This window comes from Cyrtonyx montezumae, unplaced genomic scaffold (genome assembly GCF_038088225.1).
Source record: "Cyrtonyx montezumae isolate F1298 unplaced genomic scaffold, pur_monq_1.0 scaffold_26, whole genome shotgun sequence".
Classification (NCBI taxonomy): domain Eukaryota; kingdom Metazoa; phylum Chordata; class Aves; order Galliformes; family Odontophoridae; genus Cyrtonyx; species Cyrtonyx montezumae.
In genome coordinates this window covers 4280343-4304969 of record NW_027072003.1, presented here as the reverse complement: position 1 = coordinate 4304969, position 24627 = coordinate 4280343, and the positions used below count along the sequence as shown (strand labels likewise).

Below are 24627 nucleotides of genomic sequence, written 5' to 3'. Positions count from 1 at the left end.
GAAAGGCAAGGGTGAAGGGCTTGGCATGCTCGTTAAGGACCTAACGAGGGAGAGCTGAGAGAGCCGTGGCCATGGGCGTGCACTCAAGGGTCAGTTCGGAACAGAGGAGCCCATCATGGACGGACGCAGAGGGCTGGAGGGACGGCCCTTCCTCCCTACGAGCACAGAAAGGAAATGTCAGGAGCTCGGAAGTGTGGTGGCTTAAATAAAGATTTGGCAGCCCCCAGGCAGGCGGGGAAGGGCTGCTTGGCCCCACAGCTGTGGGGCTATGGCTGGATTTCCCCGAGGACAAAATAAGGCAGACAAAATAAGATACGGAGTGGGGAAGGCAGCGGGGCTGACGTCTGGGGCTGACTCAACACGTAACACAGCTGCCCCCACGGGCTTCACAGCTGCACGGGGCCCTGCAAGCTCACCGCATGGCTTCAAGCTCCCTGGTAGCCATGGGAGCATCGCTGTGTTGGGAAAAACATGGCCTCCACCAGTAAAAGCTTTGGGAACAGAAAGGAAGAGTGGAGAGGGAAGAGCAAAGGAGGAAGGAGGGGATGTAGGTGGCCCCTCCTGCCTTGCCTCCCACGGGGTACTTATTTGGTTGGCATCACACATGGGCAGTGAGGCAGAACCCCCCCCACACATGCCTACCCTGGGCCTTGCCCAGCACACGCTGCTCTCTGCCCACCCCAAGACCCAGGGACCCACGTGCAGCCCCAGCTCCCACCGCTATCCCCCCGTGCCCACCCACCCAGGAGGCTTCAGGGAACAAGAAACACGGCCCAACCCTCTCAAACAGACCCAGCAGGTCCATCTGAGCCCCCCTCCACAACACCATCGAAACCCACCAACCCCAGGGAGGTGTTCAGAGCTGTCTGCTGTGCATTAGCAGGGATACTGATACATCCCCAGGGCCCCTGGCATTGCACAGCCTCAAAACCCAGCAATTTTGCAGAACTCAGCTGTAAATGAGAGAGATGGAAAACCCCGACTTGAAACCACCTTTTCTGGCCCTGACCATGACATCAAAACCGCAATGACCGCAGAATGGAGAACACAGAGACGGCTGCTCCTCCTGGCCAGGAATCGCCCTCCAAGGAAGGATTACCTCCTCTTCCCTGCCCAGCAAAATAAATCGCAAAGTGGATGTTAAATAAAGAAGTGGAGTGAGCCCAAAGCCCCTGGAGACGCTCAGCACTTGACATCTCCGGAGCTGAGAGGATCCATCCAGGGCTCATGAGACTCAGTGAGGGACAGACACGGGGTCTGCCCTGAGTATGGCAGCTCAGGACACACAGACTGACCCCAGAGCCCTGAGCCACTTGGCCTTAAATGGACCAGATGGCTGCTAATGAGCCCAGCCCAGGCTCTGCCTGCTGCAAACACATTTCCTCCCTAAGACAGCAGGGACTCAACCATCAGCGTGAAGCAGGCTGCACACCTCGCTGAAATGAGCTTTACTGAGGTGTCCCAGTTGTGGGCAGGCAGGCTATGTTCCCTTTCCCCAGTGCTTTGGTCCCTGTTGGCAACCATAGACTCCCTGGAAAAACAGAAATCCCAAAAGCTGGCAGTGCTGGGATCTGAACAAAGCCAATCTGCTTTTAACCCAACAGCAATAAAATAAACTTGATTCTCTAATTAATCTATTTTTTGAGGCTGACAAAGCCTCAAACCCATCCTCTTCTCTGAGAGAAGCATCCACACCAGGGAAAGTGGCCCCGAAGCGGTGATCCCTACCCTGGGGCAGCAGGACTCACAGACCCACAGGAAGGAGCCCCAGACAGCTGCTCCACATTGGGATTTGCTACGGGGCCATTCCCACTGAATCCCTCCTCCACCCTGCTGTTATTAGAGAAAAAATTACATGGGGCTGAGAGCTGCAAATCAGGACTCAGCCAGGGGGCTCCAGAGGCGGAACCGAATTCCAGAGATGCAGACGAGCAGATTTTAATTCCTCTTTAAAATACTATTACTCATCATATAGGGATAATTTTCTGACTTTAAATTTCCTGGCTTTTGCCACGCTCACGTCAGCCTCGGGAGAGCGTTCAGCCGTGTCCCACCTTTTGGAGAAACGCATCTCTGTGCTCAGTTCCTCCAGCACATGGAGCAGCCCAGGAGGGAAAAGCACTTGTCCTGGAAAACCCGCCGCCCTGAGCCCCGAGCTGTGGTTTAACAGGATTTTCAACATATTTTGTACCAGTCAGGGAGACTGCAGCCTCGCGGGGAGCCACACACGCAGACACCACATCCCTTGTGCTGTGGCTCTTTGAGCTGTCACAGCAGAAAAAGTCAGCAGCAAAGCAGAAGGACAGACACTTCCCCATCCAAGTGCACAAAACCCGTCTTCTCTCCAGTTAGGGCTGCCTCCATCCAGATGTGCCCCGGGGGTCCCACACCTCCAACCCCTGCCCAGGGGTTCCCCACCTCCTGCATACCTGAGCCCAAGCACTGGGTGATGCTTTGGCCTGACTTCGGGGTGCCTGAGCTCCTTGCAGGGCTCCCCTTGTTCCCATACCCCAGGGACAGGGAGGGACAATCCGAGTCCTCATGCAAAGAGCTGAGCATCGGGGTGGGAGGAGGGCAAGGAGATGGAGATGCAGAGGGGATCCCGTGCTCTCCCATCCCTCCCTCCCTTCCCCCTCGCAGGCAGCTGCATTGGGAGCAGATCGAAATGGCTGAAGCATTTGGGAAGACATCAAACAGCTGAGGACGAGGAAGCAAAGAGAGCCCTGGAGGGGCACCTCGATGGGTGTGGGAGCTGGGGGATGGAGGTTATGCCTATCAAGGGGAGACAATTCCCAGCCATTTATAATCCGGCAGAGGGAGGAGCGGCTGCGAGGAGGATAAAGCATCAAGCTTCACCTCTGGGGCTGCAGGTCCATCCATCCTGCTGCTGCTCCCACTGAACGGGGCCAGGGCCATGTTCCCAGCACATTATGGGGTGGCAAAGCTCCTGGGATGTCCGGGAGCTCCAGCAGCAATGACACTCCCACATCCAGAACCACACAGCCCCTAAATGGGGCTCCTCACCGGCTCCAGCACCCCAGAGCACTCAGGGCCCAGCCCTTCCTGCACTGAAATTAACTCCACTCTCCATTCTCTTCCTCTCCAAAATGAAAGTGGGAGCTGGGGGAGCTCCCAGCAAAGCAACGACCAAGGGAAGCTCGCTGGATCGATCCCCAGGTTGTGTTGTGACAGATTTTGTTCCCAGGACCACCAAAACACACCAAAACCGACATAATTTCTCCCTAAAATCGATCCCAGCGGATGCTGTGCAGCCACTCCAACACTTCTCCTGCAGAGCCCATTTCCCCCACGCAGGCATGCAGCTCTGTGCAGCCATCGCTGTACTCTGTACTGCACACGCCAAGCCCAGCAAACGCCCTGAAAACAAACAACGCCATTTGCTCCCAACCTGTTGCCTTGCAGCACGAGGAGTTTCTTCTTCCTTAGGCTCATGCGTCTCCTATTAATAGCAGAGCAGAGCCCGGCGTGGTGCGAGCTCTCTGGAGGAGGCAGGATGTGAAGTGGTCTGATGCCAAATGCTCTTCAAGCATTTTGCTACGCATTTCCACCCTCGGGAGGAAATCCTGCCTGGGGAAGATGGGTCAGGCTCAGGATGGGAAAACCCCTGACCTGGGGCAGCTGAAGGAGAGAGCTCTGCCTAGGAATCAGCCCATGCCCAGGGACAGAGGAGGGAACAGCAGAGGGATGTCACATCCTTGCAGCGAGGTGTGGCAGCCACACACCCACAGAGGGACACTGAACTTCACCCAGCATCTGGTAGTGCCACGGGGACACAGGAAGGGACATGGGTGGGACCTTTCTGCACAGCCACCCATCACTTCTGCCTCCCACTCCCCAGGTGCACCTATGTCACACCCAGGGTTGGGGTTTCTGAATTACTCAGCTCTCTCTTCTCCAGTGCCTGATGCCCAAACCCAGGGCCGGGTTCTGTCTGCACTCAGCATCCCCAGGGGATGCTTGCGGTGTGGGTGCACGGCTCCTATGCAAATCACAGCTTCCTCAGTTCCCTCCAGCAGAGGCTGTCACACACACATATATATATGCACCCTGTATAGCTCAGAAGATAAAGCACTGCAGTGCAATACCACCCCAACCTCAGTGACCCAGCGCTGCCAGCCCAGGGTCCCGCTGGGAGGTGCAGGCAAGCTGCAGCTGCCCCTGCTCTGCAGAGGGATCACTGTAGGATTAAATGCTGCACGCTCAGTTCCTGCAGCCACAGGGTGCCCCACCATCCAGAGGACGCATAGTGCTTGTGTTGTGCCACCTCCCAGCTGTCCCCATTGGGGTGTCACCAGATCCAGCCCTGTGATGGGAACCGGTTCCGTGCACCGCTCGGATTTACATCTCATGGGATTGAGACACAGCCATGCACGCAGGCCAGGCGTGCCCTGCTCCTCCCCAGCACTAAAGCACACAGAAACGCCTGGCTCGGGACGGGGCGGCGGCTGCAGCCTCACCCCCAGGGTGCTGGCAGCGGCTGCACATCACGGTGTGCATCCAGGCAACGCGCAGCGTGCACTCACACTGCAGCGTGCGAGGATGGAGAGGCGGCTCCTCGCTCACGCAGCTCCAGCTTTTCACATTTCAGGCTCGGTATTTCGGGTGGTGCTGCTGAAATGAGGTGGGGCTGCACCTGGCTGGGGGCTTCGAGACCTGAGCACCCCATTGCTGTGCTCGCCACTCTGGATTTAGGAGGAAAAGATTGATTTTTCTGCTAGTTCACCCCAGCCCAGATCCTGTGAACAATTGCATTCGTGCTTGGCATATACACACGAATAGCTGCGGTTAAGTCAATACATCTCCTCTGCTTAGGGGCAATAGCTCGCATTTCTCTGGAGTTTACTGTTAAATACACACACGAACGTTTTTGCAAGTTCAGGATCCAGGAGCAGAGAGCATCCAGGCTGCAGCAAACCCGGCATCCTGAGAAACACCTTCAGCCCATGATGAGCTGAAGAGCCCATGGCTGCGCCGTGGGAAGGGCTGACCCTGCCCGCGAGCTCCGGCTGCCCCCATCCCCATCCCCACGCTGGCGGGGGGGACACTTTGACATCACGGCCGAGCACTCAGCGCTGCCTCTCCCCACCACTCACACCTGGCAACTTCGCAATCCGATGGGCACCGCTCCATTGTTCTGCACTGCACCCCACGCAACTCCCCCCACCGCACACTCCACACACACGGGACCCTAACCGCGCTGCGACCCCCCCCCCCAACCCCTCAACCCCCTCCCCCCCGTTACCTCGGGATCCGAGCCACCTCCCCGCAGCGCGGATCAACGGCCGCGAAACGGAAAACCCCGGGGAGCGAGCCGCTAAAAACCCGCGGCACCGAGCTCCTCCCGCCGCCCCCGAATCTCAAGGCTCCGGTTCAGCCGCTCACCTGCTCCGAGCGGGCACGGCGGGCAGCGCGGGGCCGCGCCGCGGCGGCGGCGGCTGCGGGCGGACGGAGCGCGGCGGCGGCGGCGGACAATGGAGGGGCGCAGCGCGGTGCGGTGCGGGGCCATCTCCCGGCGGTCCGCAGCATTGCACGGAGCGGGGCCGGGGGCGGCCCCCGAGCTGCGTTCAGCCCTCGGGATGGAGGGGCATCCCCACCCCCCCCCCCCACACCCCCCAGTCCTCCTCCCTCGCGCTGTTTCCGTTGGGTGCTGTAGGGAGCGTCGTAACCCTGCGCTGGATGGGGATGAGAGTGGGTGGGGGTGCAGCACGCCGTGCTTCCAGAGGAGGGAGTGGAGCATCTGTACGGGGTGGGTTGGAGTGCGGGAGGCATCGCTGTGGTTTGCGGTCCCCGCGTGGCTGGCTGCCGCCGTGTGTGGGTTGGGCTGTGTTTCCTGGGAAATCGCAGTCGCAGAGTCGTAGGGGTTGGAGGATCGGCCGGAGCGATCCCTCTTCTAACACAGGTCCCCGAGGGTAGGAAATCCCAAGGAGAATGGAGGTTGTGGTGGCATTCGCCATGCCACTCGGGGAGGGAAACCGGGTCCTGATGGGGTGAATCAAACCTTGCAGAGCCGCACCCTCTGATGGCAAGTGTCCCCCAGCGCAGGGACACGCCACGTACAGAGGAATCCCGCTAACTCAACGTGCCCCTGTACCCCTCGTCCTGGGGATCATTTCCTGCACTTCTTCTCTTAGAGCTTTGCCTTATCCCCTTTGGAACAGCGCAGATTTCTCCAGCGCTGCCATTCCAGTGCTCTGAGCCACCTTTGGGCTTTGCTGCGGGGCATCGCCCCATGTCCACCCCCAGAAGCACTGCGCCGGCAGAAATAAAGCGCAGCCGGAGTCAGCTTTGATTTATTGATGTCCTGAGGTGGGGGCGGTGGGGTCGAGATGGGGGTGCGAAGTGACGGCAGGGGAGGAAGGGTTTGGGGTGCAGGAACACACACAGCGGTGCTCTGTAGAGCTCTGTGGATGTGTAGGAAACCACTAAGCAAGAGCCCGGATAGCTCAGTCGGTAGAGCATCAGACTTTTAATCTGAGGGTCCAGGGTTCAAGTCCCTGTTCGGGCGGTTAGTTTTTCTCTCGCGTTCCTTTTTCTTTCTTTTCCTGATTTGTTTATTTATTTTTCTATTCCTCTATCCCGGAAAAGCTCTTCTGGTCATTTCTCTCCTCAAAAATCATTACAAATTCAGCTAGAAGCAGCGTCTGCTCGTGGTCTCGGCTGCGCACCTTAGCAGCGAAAGAAAAAAAGAAAGGAAAAAAAATCCCCACAAACGTTATCAGAGTGTAAAGAATAGAAAATCTCACGGAAAAACGCAAAATATTAACCGCCCGAACAGGGACTTGAACCCTGGACCCTCAGATTAAAAGTCTGATGCTCTACCGACTGAGCTATCCGGGCTCTGCGCGCTGCTTTCCGAGGTATTGCTATCACCGTACGGCCGAGTGAAAGCAGCACTACGCTGTGCCGAGGGAGGAGCGGGGATGCTCGCAGAGGGTTGGGAGCGACAATACGGAGCTCGGAGCGGCTTTGAGCGGCACAGCGGTGCGGGGAGCGGAGTAAGAGGACGCACTGTGGGGTTACGCGGGAAGCGAGATCCTCCCCAGAGCGCGGTCCTCCAGGGCGCTGTTCCACCGCAGGGGGCGGGCGCGGGTTCCATCCTCTCTAGAAGGGCACTTCCGGGGCGCTCTATGATGCGGCCGCGCCGTGCCGGGCGCCGCGCGGAAGCGGACCCGCAGCCATGTTGGCTCCGAGGGGAAGTGGCGGCCGTGGCCCCGCTAAGATGGAGGAGCGCAGCCCGCGGGGGGTGTAGGGGGGCTCCCCCCCCAGCCCAGGTCATCTGGGGCCCATGGAGCAGTTGTAGGGTGAGATTCGCCGCTGCTAGCACCGGGGGAGGCCGCGGGGCCCCAGAGGGTGCGGGAAGACGGAGAGCGGGGTCCGGAGAGGGTGGGCGGCCTCTGTGGAGGGGTTGGGGGCGGCCTCTGTGGCGGGGCGGGAGCTGCACGTCGGGATTTGGCCGCTAGGGGCAGTGCGGCTGTCAGCACGTGGTGCCCGGTGGGAAAATGAGGCTTCAAACCGGAGCTCCGAGCTCGTTGCGTGGGATCTTGTGTCGGCAGCACTGCTGGGGCAGTGCTTTAAGGGGGGTGCTGCTGCTGCTGCTGACAGCTTGTGTGAGCTCGCAGTGAACGTAAGCCATCTTCTCCAGCAGTAAATGGAGAAGTCAGAAGTGCTGCTCCGCGGTGCTTGCCTTTTCCCCTCTAACCTCCCTCATAGCTCATGATTATCTGTGTCTTGGATTCCTTGGCAGCACGGTCAGTGTCTCAGAGGATTGTGCTGGAAGGGGAGCAGGCTGGGGCTGCTCGTGCTGTCCTTCACAACGTGATTTTAACCTTAATCCACTGTGCTTCTACAGGGTCAAAGCCTCTGTCAGTGTAACTGTAGAAGCAGTGGTTCTGTGAGCTGTGATAACAAAAAGGAAGTGTTTTCTGAGAGCATGCAAAGAGCAGATGAGTGATGTTTTGTAATTATTACACATGATCGACTTTAGATGAGCCCTATTTTTTGGGGTGGTCAGCCTTGACTTGCTGCGTGGGGTAATGCAGAAGGGCTGCAGGTCACTGGGTTAAAAGCAAATGTGAAAAACTAAGTCCCAGATAGGATTAGGTTTGATAGCAGCAGAGTTTAATGGATGCAAATTGCAAACTATTTTGGAGGAAGGATGACAAGGTTGAAACGGCCACTTAAACAGATTGCACTTATATCTGCTTTGTGTTTGTTCATGCCATGCTCCCTGGCAGCTCTGTGTTACAGCCTTGCTCCAAGCAGGCTGCTGAGACTGCTGCTGCTGCCAGGTGGGTCTGGAGGGTCACCCAGCTCTGCCCTGCGTTGCACTTAGCACTGGGAATCTGTGTGGTAAACGCTGATGGAAAGAGGTTGCAGTTTATGTATGGAGTGCTCACACCTGCAGGAGTGTGCTGGGGGCTTTGTGTGGCTAACAGACTTCTAGGAGTATTGCAAAAGCCCCTGGACGTTCAGCTGTGTGCAAGCTCCTCAGGCAAACATGTGCAGCCAGAAGATAGGATTAAATTAAGGGCTTTTCACTGCTGCAAGAAAAATAGGTTTAGGTGATTAGCTTCAGTTTCGCTTATATTCTAAAGGGTTTAATACTATATCTATACTGTGACAGGAACACTTAACACAGTCCTGTCAGGGTATTATATAGCCATTATCTGGTGCAGGAGAAGCCTTTTTAATTATCTAACTTGCTTCATCTTTGTGTTAACATAGTGATATTGATCTGACACTGCTTTAAAGCAACGTTTGAGAAAAAGTAACTGAGAAAAAAGAACCAATACAATTTAATATGTTAAAATAGAGCTAAATGGAAACAGCAGCATGTGCAATGGGGTGGAGCTGCTGCAGGATTCCAGGCATCACCAGCGACGAAGCTGTCAGCAGCAGCTGATTTAGGGAGATTTGCAGAGCCATTTGCCAGCAGTTTGTTTTTAATTGAAACAGTCAGTTTTGTTTTTCCTCCTCTTTAACTGGTTTTGTAATAAAATGCTGTTGCATAACGTTTGTACTTGATAACTATTAACGTTTGTCAAGGGTTTGCAGATCTCTAGGTAAGAGCACACAGTTTGTGTCAGCAGCAAAACTCTTAGTAGGGGGAATTTGTTGTTGGAAGATCTGGATGGTGGCACTACAAAGGTCCCTTTGATGTTTCCTTGGCTGCCATCTTGCAGCTCTCCCAGAGATGCACTCAGGGGAAAGGTGTGATGCAAAGAAAGGCAGCAGGAGAGCAGTGATGGGATAAAGATGCAGACAAGGTGTGGTTTACAAGGAGGAGTTTGCTCTTTTTAGCAAGCTGGCTGATAGGTGGGTGGACAAACTTGCAGGTGTGAAGGCTCAGAGGGATGTCACACTGATAGGGGCAAACCTAATTAACTATGTCTCAAGTGACAGACTAGTGCTCGCTTGGACCCTCCTCTGAGGTTTATACATGATACTGTACACATGATGGTGAATTTATTTTCTTGTAGAAATTGTGCTTTGTAGACAGAAGGATGGTAACTGGACAAGAATTGAAAACAAGATGTTGATCCACTGCTGAAATTAGCTATTACTGGTGCTGTGGATACACCAGGCAGTGTAATGTCTGGCTTGTACTTCTTGCTGCTCTTCTTGCTTTGCACAGGAGCTAGAAATTGCATTATTTCTTAACAGACTTAAAGCAAACTTAACTAGAATTAGAGCGTCAACTTTACAGATGCTGCCAGGAAGCAGCCATGCACCCAAAGCCCACACCCATATGCACGTCCATTAGTTATGCTCTTTTGTGTCAAGCCTTGCTTTCTGTGAGCATCAAATAAGCTGTGATCTCACAGGGTCCTGATCTCTTTCAGGAGCTTTTACTCACAAAACAGTCAGGCTGCTTGTTCCTGTAGTGTGCATGACCATATAAAGCATTCAGATGGAAAAGGGAAAAACCAACGTTACTCTATGACTGCTTTGTGATTCATGATTTGTTCCAAGGCATTAGTCTGCGGGGACTGGTGTCTGTCTGTTACACACGTGGCTCTGAAGCTGTAGAGGAGAGCAACGTTAAGATCACTGCTGCTTCGTTGTCTGCAAACTAGTTTGGACACCTCCAGCATTGCAGGGTAAATATATGGCATACAATGAATGGAAGAATACAGTTGGAGGGGAGGGTATATAGGGATTGGCACTGATTCTTTCTGGCCAGGCTGAGCAGGGCTGAGGTTTTCTGTCCTGGCAGCACTGGGCAGAACAACTGGTGGCTGCTTCCATCATTCTTGTGGGTATCTGCTGCTTGGGCATGTCTTAGAGTTTGCATGCTCGTTTAGCCTAATTAAAAGAAAGCTGCTACTACAAGTCAGTGCTAAGAATCAAGCTTACTAAAAGTACAGCTTGCCTGTGAAGTCTGGAGGCAAGGTGCTGACTTGCCTGCCTTCCTCATAAAGACAGCGCTGAGGCAGTTAAAACTTGAATACAGTAACTGAGATGTAACCTGGAGGAGCAGAAGCTCTTTCCAGGAATGCAGGGTGGAGGGGAAACCCGCTGTTCTCTCCTCTTTTGCCTGCTTTTCACACCTCCAGCAGCTGCCACCCAAAGCTGATGTATTTAGCTGCAGCTGGCAGGGAGCTCGGCCGTGCTCTTGCAGCGTGCTCACAGCTCTTAGCAGGAGCAGAGGCACACAGGGGACTCGTAGCAGGGAAGTTCAAGGCTGGTAAGTTGAGCTGTGGTTCAAAGTACAGCACAGATCGTGCAGCGTGATGATTTCTGTGGGTGGTTTGTGTTGCAGTGTGTGTGGTGGGGGGAAGTACATATGTGAGGGGAAGTGCAAGGCTGGCAGTGCTTTCAGCTGTTAAGTCACTGAAGTTGTACCTTGACTCCCAGTGTCACGTACCCAGCTTGAATTTAACATGCATTAATCACGCTTTTCTGTATTTAGAGGTGCTTGATTTTTATTTTTTTTTTTAGGGATAATTTTCTTCCTGGCAGTGCTTTATTTTGGAGAAATGCAGTGATGTAAGGGAATATCAGCAGCCTCTTGTGGAGTCAGAGCATCTCTTAGTAGATAGGACAAGGGCTGAGTGAGTAACACTGGGTGACTTGAGTCACATTTTGCTTATTGAAGTATTAGCCTGCTAGGTAGATATTGGGTCTGTTTTGTCTCATGTGTGTCATCACATTCCTCAGATATAGGGCTGATTACTCTGCGTGTACTTACTTTCTTAATAACCCACGTGGTAAAACCTTTTCCTTCTCAGAAATGCAGAGAATGTAGGCCTTTCTTTGAAAGGTCTGAAAGTTTTTGGCTTGAGATTTTCAAATCTAAGCTGTTGAGCTCATTAAAAGTTGATGCCTTTTCTAGAATCCAGACAGTAGAAGTCCTAAAAGCAAAATTTCTGTGTATGTAGACAAGCTCAGGAGCCAGACTTTACTATTAGTTCATCTCATTCTCTGGCAGAATGTCAGCAAGAGTCAGTTTTAGGATTTATTTTATTAATGCCTTTAAAAAAAAAAGACAGTTTAATGTTGAAATGGAGAATTCATTGGAAGAACAGCTTTAGTGCTGGATTGGTGCGTGCTCTGGACCTGAGGTGAGGTGATGCTGTGTGAGAATGAGAGGTCAAGACTTATGCTCCTTCTCTAGCAGGTTCAGTTTCTTTTTTTTTTTGTTAGTGGTTAATTCATGCTGTCCTTTCTTTTAAAATATAGAGAGGGTTTTGAACCTTCTTCGCATGGGGCAGATTATGCCGGGCTGTGCTGAGAGCATGAGTCATTACCAATCATTGTGCTTATGAAGCTGTGCTCTCTGGGTGGATGCTGAAACTGATAGGGCCTGACACATTCAAATAGCTGCAGGACTTCCCCTTTTGTTCCTTTCCAAGAAGGGATCACTTCACCTGCTCAGCCAGTAATGCTGTTAAATTTGTTCATTTATAGTCTCCATCTGGTCATTCAGGGTGATGGCTGCAGCAGCTTTAGCAGGCTTTTTCCTCTTGAAAAAGCAGGTGGGGAATGTGTTAATCATTGCCATCAGTGCTGGCTGCTTGGGGGGATTGCTCTCCTGTAAAGATTTCCCTTGGGGGTTATTGTGACTCAGCTTCTTTCTCTCCCTGTGACTCGAGGGCCTCAGAGCCATAGGAATTTGCTGATGGCTTGGTGGAGATCTGCAGTTTGCCCCCAGGTGGCAGATCCAGGTTCCTCAGCCAGCTGTCCCAGCTCCCACCCAGCTGTTTGTCGGGCACTGGGGCAGATCTGTTTCAAAAGAGCAGCTGAGGGGGCACAACAACACGGTCTTTATGTGGTCATCGTTTTTGTTCTGCATGTGGGGCTGTTTTTAAACTTCCTGACTTCCTGAAACTTCTAAGAAGTGGAAGTGGTTAAACTCAAGACCAGGTTTCTTGGCTTAACTGGTACATGAAACTTCTCATTTACAGGTTTGTTCCATAAGCAGCTTATCACTGCCACGATGACATCTTCAAGCTCTGCCCAGCATCCAGCAGCTGAGAATGCCTGCAGAATCACTCTTGGACAAGCTAACCAGGTAATTATCTCCCACACTTAATCTTCATTGCTTTCTCCTCACTAAAGCTTGCACTTCTTCCATTAAATCAGAACTCTCTAATGACATTTAGGTAAGAAGAATTTAGCATGATTGAATAGGGCTTTTATCCTGAAGGTTTCTGTTAGCTTTCAGCAGATCAGAGATTTATGAGTATTTTAAATGGAATAGAAGGGGGGGAAGCAGATAAATTGGGCCATAGAAGAAAATGCACAATGCATGTTTTTGTGGGAACTATACTTGAATTCCAAAAGCAGCATTGCTCCTAATGCTAGGCTGCGACAGTTACACTGAAGCATTACAACTTCGTATGCTGAACTTTGTTCAATCAGTAGTGCATCCCCACAGCTCATTTTGAGGTCAGTACTGAGCATGTGGCACTTGAGTTATTGCCTGTTCTTAGAGCCTCCCTGGAAGGAGCAGCAGTTGTAGCTGCAAGCCAAGGGCAACGTGGCAGGCGTGTGGTTTGGCTGTGACACAGCATGCTGACAGCCAGAGAGGAAACACGCTGCAAAGAGTGGCTAGGGAAAAATGATCTAAAATCAACTATTTTTCTTCCAGAGCCACCTCACTTGTACAGGGCATCTCCAAAATACGAAGGGAATGGGCAGGAGTAAAAGCAAATTGATGATGTGTTTAAAGGGTCCTCCCATGTGAGGCTATTTTAGAAGTTCTGAAATGTAGCCAAGTCCTGTGCAGTTTGTGTATGTGCTTATTTATTCACATCACTTTGCTTGGAAAAAGTACATAAATAGGCTCTGATATTGTTGTGGCAATATTGATTGCCAACAGTTTCCAAACTAACACTTCTGTTTTGTCTGTACTGTAATAGCTGAGGGCTCATTCTGCATGGATCAAGCTAACTAGGTTGCTTCTTTAATCAAAAGGAGACGCATGAGCAGTTATTTCAAAATCTATTTGAGAGTGGTCATTAGAGAAATGAATGAGTGGGAATACATAATTTATCTTATTGAAAACAGTATGCTGATGCAAGCAATTACTCGTGTGGTGCTCAGCTTTTTGCTAGAAAAGATGCTGTTTTTGAGCAGGAGCAGCTCTTGTCCAGCCACAGGCCTCTATCTGAGCTTGGAAATGGATCACATAGTCACAGTAATGGGAAAGCAGACAGACCAGATATGCTTGCAGAAGAGAATACTTTTTCATGATGCTTAAACAGTGGGACAGAAGCCTTGCCAATGTGCTCCCCAACAGCTGAGTGACAAATTACATCTGTGACAAGCAATTAAAACTTGTGAAAAGGGTGCTGCAGCTAAAGCTTGCTGTTGAGAAAATACAGGGTTTCAAGGGATGGAAATAAACATTGTAGTTGCATTTATATAGGCAGAGAGGAGAGGTATGTATGAGGTCCAGGTGAGCCCACTTAACTGATAGGTAAAGGCCTTCACCTGTACAAATTGCATGCCTTGAGAGTATGAGCCTTGTCAAAGTGTAAGGGAAGCAGCAATAAATAATGTGTGCTAAGAGCTGGATGTTTTTTCCTGTGACAGATTGAAATGTCTTGCTATATTAGTGCCCGAGAGACAAAGAAAGAGAACAACGGAAGCGATTCAATATGGGAAACCTATGCATCAGCATACAATACTGTGCACAGTTCTGTAGCATTTGGCTTCCTGGCAGAGCAGTGTGGGCTTTCTGATGTTTTTTAGGAGTATGAGGCTCTCCTAAGAATTATTAAAATTCTTGAGGAGCACACGAAGTGGTGGGGGCAGCAGCTATTTAAAACTCACTGCAGTTTAATATAGCATCTGTTACGTATATTACTCAAAGCTGCTTGGGAGTGTGGGTGAAACTTGAAGGGGTTGTGGTGCAGTTGCATTGTTCCCAGGGTGCTTTGCATGTTACCTAGTAAAGATTTTGTTCGTTGACTGAGATCCACAGAAAATACACATCCTGATCCTCAGTGTTAATTAACCACACCTTGTCTTTGAGGTGGCCTTTTAATGGATCCTAATAAATACATCCCTCCTGGGCTCTGAACAGAGCATGTTCAGTCTGTTCTCTGCACTAATTGAGGAAAATCAGCCTAGCTGAACTTGAAGTCCCACTGTGGGTGCATCATGGTTGCTCCTGAGTGCATGATTCATTTCGTTTGGTTAGTCACTGCCCAGGCCTCCATACCAAGTGCCTGAGTTTCTTATCTTTGCTCACATGATGAATGACATCAAAGTTAATTGGGCAGTGGGAGTGATTAAAGCCTTTGGCGCTGTCTGCCCAAGTTCTTCTTTGTCTTGCACCTGACTCAGAGTGATGGTGCTGATTTTTCAGTCCTTCTAACTTCTTTATAAGCATTTGACCATGCAGATTACTTGAGTGCCAGCCCTCAGCAGGTTACCCTAAGGCAAGCAGCGTGTCTCATGACCTCCCTCTCATGGCACTGTTGTCTGATTGCTCACTGTGACATTCTTAGGCAGCTTGAGCAACTTGGGCTCGTTAGCTGAGATCTGCAGGCATGCATGCCAGGATCACGTTTTCTCTCATTGCTTCTTATCATTCAAACAAGAATCTGTGCTTTGTGTTTTAGGTGCGACCCAAACTCCCTCTTCTGAAGATTCTGCAGGCTGCAGGTGCCCAAGGTGAAACCTTCACCCTGAAGGAGGTGGGCTCAGTTTCGAAGCACTGAAAAGTGTGTCTGTCCTGGGTTGCTTGGCAGGTGGCTCTTTTGGGTGAAGGGTTGGGATTTGCTCTTGGTTATTCTGTGCTTGGAGGCTACCTGCCTCCCTACCTGCAAAACAAGGGATTCTGTACCTGTGGGGATATTGGGATTTAATTAATTGTTAATTGTCAGGAGAACCTTGGAAGGAATGGGGGAAGGAGGAAGAAATAGAATTGGAAACTTCTTTAGAGAAAGAAAAGATGGAGTAAATGGTCACGTGCCTGAGAGGGTGTAGGAGGTTCTATTCAATTGACTTACTGTCTGCTCAGTGCATGAGAGCCTTAAAAATTGGATGCTAGGTGATAACTTCTGAGCTTTTTTTGAACTTGCTTGTCAGCTAAACTGGAGAGACCCTGGGAATTCATTTATTTTTAGATTAAAATGCAATATGTATACAAGATTAAAAAAATGACACTGACTGTGATTTACAAGAGTAGCCTGTCTGGAAAGAATTAAATGCAGTGCTTTTTCATTATGAATGTGTCAGATATTCCCGCAGAGCTCTGTGACTTATTTTAAACACTTATGCATTTAAATAACTTGTTTAGCTTCTAGAAAGTTTTGCAAAAACAAATTGTATGCTTTAAATGGGGGCAGTTCAGTATTAAATGCAGGTTGCTCGTACAGATTAACATTTAAACTCAGCAAGTCCCTTTTTCTACAGCAGTTGGTGTGCTGTTAGCATCGTTTGGGTGGCATTTGCTGTCATTCAGGAGGGTCACTTTGGTGGGTAATGGGGAGTGGAACTTTGCCTGTATTGGGCTTAATGTGCTTTTTTTCTTTCTCCTCACTGTAGCTGGCATTTCTTTTTAAATGGGAGTAGCACAGGGAACTTGTCTTAATTCAGTTTTCTGTCCTGCTAGTTGCAAACCTTATGGCAATGTGGTGAAGCTTCCTTGTTTGAGATGCTGATGAATGGCAGAAATGCAGAACGAGCGGGTGCTATTTAGCTGACACTGTGTAGGGTATCAAGAAGCAAATACCATAAACTAACATAAATTTCCAGAGTCTCTGGCTTCAGCTGCAGATGTGGCTAATGGTATGTTATGATTCTGCAGGTCATGCATTACCTAGGACAGTATATAATGGTGAGGCAACTGTATGACAAAAGACAGCAACACATGGTGTATTGTGGAGGAGATCAGCTGGGAGAGTTGCTGGGACTGGAGAGCTTCTCTGTGAAAGATCCAAGGTAAGAAAAAGTAACCTGTAATGTTATGTTGTATGATGGATAGATTGCTGAGTCAGGGGACCCTTGGTGGCAGTGTTCACATTTGCAGTCACATAAATCTCCATGTACCAAGTGCCCAGCTCTGTGGCTTTTTGCTAATGCATTTGACAAGTTTGAGTTTAGCTCTTGTTTTGAATGCTGCTTGAAATGACATCTTGTTGTCCTTTTATTTCTGCATCTTCTCAGACCGTTGGTCTCGGGCTCCTGCTAAAATCTGCATTCTTCAGTTAGGTTCTGAGCTAGATTTAGGAGTGGCAAAAGTGCATTGCAGATTTAGCATCTCTATGGGGATAAGCAGTGAGAATTTCTGTCACTGACAGGATAATGCTGTTTGCTGCTGTGATTATACTTGCCATCTCCTCCTTTTCACAGCCCAGTCTATGACATGTTGAAACGGAACCTTACTTCTGCTGCAATGGCAGGTAGGTTTTTTACAGTATGGGCAAGTATAATCAATAAAGTGTTGATGTAACTTGGGTAAGTAATGATATTCAGAGAAGAGAAATGTTGCTGGAACTGGAGCAAACTGCTGATGAAGGCATTGATAAGACAGACTCTTGGAGTATGTTCCGTTTGTGTGTGTGTCCACCATCAGTAGCTGTGGTATGAAATCAGTTAACTGGTTTAACCAGCTAACTTTAACCAATGGTTGAACCTCAAAGCAGCAGATAAAATATTGTGGAAGCCCAAATCAACATAGCTTAAGCATCTCCTCCAAATTTGTATCTGCTCAATCTTCTCTCAGTTTTCTGACAGTGTGTGACTTCTCTCTTGCCTTGTTTTATACTTTGTTTTGAGAGTGAGTGTAAAGAATACCTAACCTAGCTGCAATCCAAAGAAGTCTGGACTTGACTCAAACCCTTGAATGTTTAAAGGCTGCAATTCATTGGCTCGTGAGAGATACGAACTATTTGCATCAGTTTATTCTTAAATCAATCCAAGGTGATGACTCCCTTGCAGCTGGTTCCTGTGGTACAGCTTATCTTCGTGTGGAAATTAACCTCCTGAAGCCACAGATATGTAAATCAGGAGTTAACTGTACCAGGAAAGTTGTGAAGTCTTGTGTCACGCTTTCTGGGATCTCTAAGCAGATAATAGAGGCTTAGATGTTCCTAAGTGTTTAGTCTGTTTTTGCACATGTGTATTCAGATAAACATAGAAACTGAGAAAACGTGGCCATAAACTATTTATATCTGTTTTGAGCCATATATTGGTGCCTCTGAGGTCCACCTCTCCTTTCTACTTAGAACCTTCCTGAGCAGACTCATCTAAAACACTTAGCTGCAGCATAACTGTGTGAGTGCAGTTTCCCTGGCTGGCAGTGCCCTGGCCTTTTACCCATAGATAGTGTGTGAAGAGCAAAGGATCCCAACGAAGCACTCTCCTGTGCTGCCCTGTTCCCTTTTTCTTGGTGTGTGCATGTGGCTGTGCACGTATGGCTGGGTGTGCATGTGTTGTGCTGTAACTATTGCTAAACCTGCCAAAGGAAGTACTGTTCCTTTAGGGAGGTGATCATTGGGTTTAACCACCATGTGTGCATGTGTATCTGTGTGACTACAATGCGAAACAAGCTTGGCAGACCACGACAACTGTGTAGGAAGGATGACTTTTGGTATTGTTTTTCCCTTTGTTGCAACACAGAAGTAGCTGAAAGTGCTGTAGGGCTTAAAGAGGCCTTCATGTTTTACATTAGCCAAACCTGTTCTCATCAGAACATCATTTTTGCAGATTATCCTGCCTACTTCTTACAGGTACACTTGCAGGAAGAACAGTGACTGCAGTACGACTTGTTAACAAAGGTTAAGCTCTGACATAATGCTCTTTATCAGGTGCTATCCTTACTTGGCTGTCATTTCTAACACGAATCACATGAGGAGTATTTAGGAATGCCTATCTTGCTTTAAGAACATTTTATGTTCAGTTCCTAATATATGTTAGCTTTGAATAAGGAAGGCTTCCATATGTGGAGTGCATTTTCACAGTGTTTAAGATTAGTATGTGTTGTTTAGATAGTGTTAGAAGGGCAGTTCTTCACCTCTTCTAATACCATAGCAGAGATGAAGCAATGAAGGATGAGCCAGTTGGCTTCTGTTTCCTGCAGGGTATGAAGTACTTAGAGGCTATGGAAGTTGTATGGTGATGAAAGGGAACAGAAGAAAACCAAATGAATGCATGGATCCGTATCATTTTGTGGTCCTGTGTGTTATCACTTCGTGTTCTGCTTTTCTGCCTACAAGGTGCAGTTTTCAGTGCTGTGACTCACAGTGCAGATCAGATTGTTCATGTTTCTCTGGCATTCTGTAGGAAGTCTCTCTGCTAAACTGAAATGAGAGAAAGCAGGAGCCATCCTCTCACCTTTTGAGAGAGCAGACTTCCTGAATACAGCTCTTCTGTTGTGTAGAAAGACTCTGTAGACTGTAATTGCTGTTTAGTTAAGCTGGCCTTTTAAATTTCCTCCACGTGTGCCTGGCAAAGCCTGAGGAGTAGTACTGGAGTGATGTCTCTCTAGAAAATGGCCAGCTCTCTAAGGAAGAAAGGGCTCTGCTTTCCTAAAAGATTGCTTAGAGGTCTGCCAAGCCTGGGTCGTTGGTTGCTTGCTGAAGACCCTCTGTGTTGTGAGAATGGTTATTACCAGGGAAGGTTTTTTCTTTTGTTTTACCTGCTATCTAGATGCTGCACAGAATCTCGCAAAGGAACAGAGCGTCGATAAGCCAAGCCAAGACCAGCTGAAGGTAAACCCACTGCGTGGTGGTTTCTTTTGTTGTACAGAGTGCCCCTTCTCTGTACCTGTGCATGGTGGACTACCAAGAACTTTGTGCTGCTTGGCTGCCAGGTTCTCACCATCCTGAAAAGTTCTCGGAGTCCACACAGCAGGGACAGAGTGACCCTTCTCTGTTCTCATCATAACAGAGTGCCAGTCTCTGAACGCGTTTCTCTGGGGTGTAGCACTTCTAGTCCTCAGTCCCTCCAGCATGCTCTGTCTTTTCTTTCCCCTTTTCCCACTTTCTGGGTAGGAAATGCCAAATAATTAAACTTTCTAAAAAACGTGAATGAGTTTTGTGTTTAGTAGGATTGTTTTCAGAAGCTTTCAGGCAGAATCTGAAACCTAGGAAAAATCTTTGCACGTTCTAACTTATCTCAGGTGTACTTTGGGGTTAAGGTAAACTGATGTGGGAGGTGTCTGCTCACATTGGGGGCTGGAGAACCACAAAGAGAATAGTTTTATTGCATTTAAGATGGCAACGTTTGGCCTTTCTGCCAGTCTTAAGATTTTTCCTGGGTTGCAAGTATATTGTTTGTGCTGATTACAGATGCATTAGTGTTCCTAGAGGGTTAACAGTGTGTAGCTTTTGTTCAGAGACTTCTCTTTATCTTCTTATCTTCTTGGTGTTGTACTGCAGCTGGTGACTCAGAATGGAAGTGCTACATCCCCTTGTCTCTATAAGCTCTGGTGGGCTAACATCTGCTTCTTCCTTCATGCAGCTTAGCCCAAAGGAAGGTTCTGACACTGTCATCATGGAGGATGAAAGCAGTGCATCTGCTGTGTCTACCTCAGAGCACAAATGTGAGAATTATGAAGGTGAGTGCCAGCTTTTCCATGGTAACAGGCTGTACAAGTGCTTCTGCTCCTTCCCCAGCATGCCACGTTGAGCTTTGTATCAGGAAACTGCTGGAGGAGGGTGTTGGGAGACTTAATAAAAACCTGTTGTGGAATATAATCTTTAAAACTTATCATTTTATGGCAAAGATTGAGAGAACTGCAGATGTCTGCCAAAGGTACTTGATGATAGACATGTTCTCTAGCTTAGGTACTTGGTTTCATAAATAAGCAGAGTAATGGCAGGTTAAGGCCCAAAAGCACATCTATCACTAAACAGTGCCATCAAAAATCTTACAGACCTTGCTGAAGGGTATTGTAAATGCTGAAATTAGACTTGTATCTATTGATCTTCCCAAGGGACCCTGTCCTCTGATTACACAGAATGCAGCCTGAGCTGTCTGCAGTCATATTCCTGATTGGTTTGCAGATAATGAGTAACAATGGAATTTTTTTTCTATCCAGCTTTAAGGATTGTACAGCTCCTTCTATTTAGACATTTCCTTTGTTGTAATGCCTGGGGTTTTCTTGCTGGTTCAGTCATGGATTTCTGATGTTATGGAAACAATTTTCCTGTTTTTCCACCTTCTGCTCACAGATTGTTCTCACATCAAGGAACTTAATTTGTAAAAGCAGATCATCTTTGCAGTGTGTGGATATTTCTGGATAAAATGAAAGCAGTAAATATTTTCTTGGCTGCCTGTGCAGAGGAGGTAGAAACAGTCTGTCTTGGTGCCTTTGAAGCTCTCAGCAGCGAGGAGGGTTTGTTTCAAGGTTATCTTGAAATTTAGACCTCTGAGTTGAGGTGTGTGCTAAAAAGGAGGCTGAGGCAGGGAGTTAGAGAGGATAGAGTTTTACCCACTAACTGATTTGACCATGGTTCAGGAACTCAGGAGCTCCAGTCATTTGAAATTTTGGCAAAATTCAAACCAGTTCTTTCTATATCTTAAGTACTCCAAGAAATCTATGCAGTGTTGTCTTGGATAGAGTTTGAAGGGAGAAGTCATGTTTATGTATTCCTTCTTAAAAATAAGGTGATGCTAAAGAGAACGTGTGCAGTTATAGAGATGCTGAGAGCTCTAATTGTGCTTTGACCTCTGGCTGTTGGTGTCTGCTTTGCCACATTCACTTGGGTTGATAACACCAGTGCAGTTGTGTGGCAGATCTGACATCTCAGTACACTCATACAAACTTCAAATCTCCTAGCAGTAACTCTGGCTGTAAGACAGAGGAAGAAAGATCTCAATTCAGATGGGGCCAAATTTGTCTCTGCTAGTCTCTGTAATGATGTAGGTGTGGCATGACTTAGATTCTACTTGGCTCTTACAGACAAAGACTTAATAGAAAACCTCTCTAAAAGCAAGAAGCCTAAACTGGACCTAGTGTTTGAGGAATGGGATGTAGCTGGTCTTCCATGGTGGTTTTTAGGCAACCTCAGAAGCAATTACAAGTCCAGAAGTAATGGATCAACAGATATTCAGACTAACCAGGTGTGTAGCCATTTTAAAGAGGTGCACTGTATTCTCTTCCTCTCCTCTTTTGTTTTCCAAGTAAATAATATGCTATTGTCCTTTCTCTTCCCTTCTTGCTTCAGGATTTTCAGCCTCTCCCTTCTGTGTTCCAGTCCCAGCCTTTCACATCAGGTGGCTGGTTACCTTTATAGTGTTCCTAAACAAACTAGGCACTCTGTTTTCTGCTGGAGGGCCTTCTGCACTCCAGAGCATTGATGGTATTGCAGTAGGTGCCCCTTTCCTGTGTTGAAAGCTGTTGCTCTGTGCTGGTAGTGTGGTGGCCAGCTGCTGTATATGGCCAGCTAAGGGGAATGAGCATCGTGCTGCTTGCCACAGGGGGTGTGTGTGAGAGAGTAGTGCACTGCCCCTTTCTCTCCTAGGCATGACTGGAGAAGCAGCCCAGGGAAAGCTGCTAGTGAGGAAAAAGGGAGAGGCATTCCCTGCAGCTCTGGCTGCAGAGCTGGTCCTCCTGCTGTTGATATCCTGAGCTCTAAGTGGTCTCTTCTGTTTCTTCTCCAACAGGACATAGACACTGCCATTGTTTCAGATACTACTGATGACTTGTGGTTCCTCAACGAAAGTCCGTTGGATCAGACCAATGCTGCAGTCAAAGTGGAAGCAGCTGACTGCGAGGAAGTGAAGGAAGGTGACAAAAAGGTGACCTGTTCAAACAGACATCATTCATGTGTGCCACTGCTTGGCCTTGTTTAAAGTGAGCACATGGAAGTGCAAAATCCTTTGCTTTTTTTCCCAGCCTTTTGGTGCTGTATTGACCTGGGAGGAGCTTGGATCTGTTACCACCCTGAATTTAAGTTGTGTTAGAAAAGGCTGTCAGTGTTCCATACACAGAGTGATGGCTTTCCTTTTAGTCAGTCTGGGTTTTGGTTTAAATGTGTGTATCTTCAAGGCATAACATTAGTTTAAAATTACTGGCCGGTCTGAGGTTTTAATTAGATTAGTTGCAAGAGGAGTTAATCAGATGTGTATTAAAACAATTCAGTTCAAGATTCCTGGAATGTAGTGGGAGCACTCAGGTATTTGTGTCTGCATTAGGTGTGATTTTTGTGTGTGCATTGGAGAGAGAGATGAATTTGTCATAAGAAAATCTGTCTGTAAACCAGCTCAGTTATCAGCAACAGTCTGGAGTAGATAAAGTACACAAAATGACTTTTCATTCACTTCTACGAATTAATTCTCATGGTGATTATATCATCATTTTAGTTTTGCTGTGCAGAGCTGGGTACATTGTAGGTACAGATTCTTGCAGCTCTTCTGACAGTCTGTCTGCTTTTCCCAGGTGACTGAGGATACGTGTTTGCATGACTTTGAGGATTCTCAGTGTTTAAGTGATGACACAGATACAGAAGCTGCTTCTGAGGTAGGCATCCCTTGGGTCAGTGTTCCTTGCTTGGAGCTTGCTGCAGCCCTATCTGTTCTCTAAATAGAGAAACTCCTCTCACAGCTTCTCCTACAGCTCCTGCTTGTGGTAGGAGAAGCATTAGGATGTCCCTTGCATTGGGCAGCTCAATCATAGCTCTTGCCCTTGCTTTCTGGGGTAATCAAGTAAGCTGCTGTTAGCTGTGCAGGTTCAACAGATGCCAAGTGATTATGGAGTCTGGGAAATGTATTCCGAACTGAATCCAGCAGCTGTACCCTTGAATTTAGGGTGAGATATTGAAAATGCAATAAACTGCACAGCTTGAGAACATTGTATTCTTCCAGAGGCTGGGACGAGGGAAGGACAGGGTTTAATGCTTAAGGAGAGACCTGCATTTTTAGAATGCACAGAGTACTAAAATTCTTAGGCTTTCTGAGGTGCTGATAAATGAAGGAGCAATCATACATCTGCAAGCCTCAGTAATAATGTCCTCTCTCAATCAAGCTGCTTTCCCTTTGTTGAGGAAAAGAATTGTTAGCAAGAATGCACTAACTTGCTGCTGTTTTTGTCATCCCCAATCACTCTTCAGGACAGCTGGCAATGCACCAAATGCAAGAAATTTAACTCTCCAGGCAAACGGTACTGTTACCGCTGCTGGGCCTTACGGAAGGACTGGTACTCGGATTGTCCCAAACTCACTCATTCTCTTTCTCTTTCCAACATTGATGCTATGCAAAATGAAAACAGTGATGAAGGGATAGATGTCCCGGACTGCAGAAGGACTATTTCTGCTCCAGTTGGCCCACCTAAAGACATGTATGTAGCAGAAAACAAATCACACGTAGATCACTGCGGCTCTATTGAGTCTTTGGATTTGGCACGAGAATGTGAAAGCAGGGACTCTCTGTTGCATTTCACTGAGCATAAAAAGGAGGAAGAAATACAGTCTTTAGAGAGTATAAAAAAATTACTGAATCCTTGCTTCCTATGCCATCACAGACCGCGAGATGGGAATATTGTCCATGGGAGGACTGCTCACCTTGTGGCCTGTTTCAGGTGTGCAAAGATGCTGAAGAAAAAGAGATCTCCTTGCCCTGTGTGCAGGAAAGACATTGAGATGGTGATTCGAATCTTTATGGGGTAGCTGTGCCTTTTCAGACCTTTTCTGCTGAAAGATAGCACACAGATTTTCTTGCACTCTACACAGACCCTACCTTCAGAGCTCAGAGCATGCATACCAAAGACAATGAAGATTCCAAACTAACCAAGAACACAGAAATCAACCCTGTACATCATATGAAGCAGTGTTTTGCTGTCTGTTAAGTGAAAGCCTTTTGGAAGCGGGGAGGGATCAGTGTGTTGGTATTGATGCCCTAGCTTTGAAGCTGTCTAAATCTTTTAATTTGAGTTCAGTAGATTCAGAAGAATTCTCTGTTCTGATAACTGATCCTTGCAGAAAGCAAGTTTTGGAGAGAGTTATGACTTTGGCTGTTGGAGTGTTCTCCAGTAAGTCAGACACTGTGCAATGCTTCTAAGGGAAGAGCGTGGTGGATGGGAAGGACAGGAGGGAGGGGTAGGTGAAGAGGGTTGTGATTTACATAAGCCATTTCTCCAAGGATCAGTTCTCATGAGTGCAGTGAGAAGTAAGTACCCAGGTTTCCAATAATCCCTTCTCTTTTCTC

The 24627-nt window shown here is 48.3% G+C and overlaps 1 protein-coding gene and 2 non-coding genes across 6 annotated transcripts; 2 read left to right on the top strand and 1 right to left on the bottom strand.

Moving 5' to 3' along the window:
- The first annotated feature begins 6453 nt into the window (after positions 1-6453).
- On the top strand, positions 6454-6526 carry TRNAK-UUU (transfer RNA lysine (anticodon UUU)). Its single transcript has one exon. It is a non-coding gene; the product is annotated as a tRNA-Lys (tRNA).
- A 259-nt stretch (positions 6527-6785) lies between these two features.
- TRNAK-UUU (transfer RNA lysine (anticodon UUU)) lies at positions 6786-6858 on the bottom strand. The gene has a single exon. It is a non-coding gene; the product is annotated as a tRNA-Lys (tRNA).
- Positions 6859-7206: 348 nt separating this feature from the next.
- On the top strand, positions 7207-24627 carry MDM4 (MDM4 regulator of p53). 4 transcript variants are annotated; one of them, XM_065740481.1, is made up of 11 exons: positions 7207-7322; positions 12429-12535; positions 15096-15170; positions 16286-16419; positions 16831-16880; positions 19129-19190; positions 19942-20038; positions 21386-21546; positions 22090-22229; positions 22870-22945; positions 23535-24627. In XM_065740481.1, exons 2-11 carry the CDS (start codon positions 12461-12463, stop codon positions 24087-24089), a joined length of 1425 nt encoding a protein of 474 aa, XP_065596553.1. In that variant the 5' UTR covers positions 7207-7322; positions 12429-12460; the 3' UTR covers positions 24090-24627. The 4 variants fall into 4 exon arrangements, with proteins under 4 accessions (XP_065596553.1, XP_065596555.1, XP_065596552.1 ...); XM_065740483.1 differs by lacking the exon at positions 7207-7322 and adding an exon at positions 10103-10121; XM_065740480.1 differs by lacking the exon at positions 7207-7322 and adding an exon at positions 10530-10708.

Excerpts from the sequence above, each read along its gene's own strand:
- MDM4 (XM_065740480.1), top strand. The coding sequence starts at position 10,597 with ATGTATTTAGCTGCAGCTGGCAGGGAGCTCGGCCGTGCTCTTGCAGCG. Across the intron at positions 10,709-12,428 it reads AGCAGGGAAGTTCAAGGCTG|GTTTGTTCCATAAGCAGCTT; the intron begins GTAAGTTGAGCT and ends TCTCATTTACAG. Across the intron at positions 22,230-22,869 it reads GAAGGTGACAAAAAGGTGAC|TGAGGATACGTGTTTGCATG; the intron begins CTGTTCAAACAG and ends TTCCCAGGTGAC.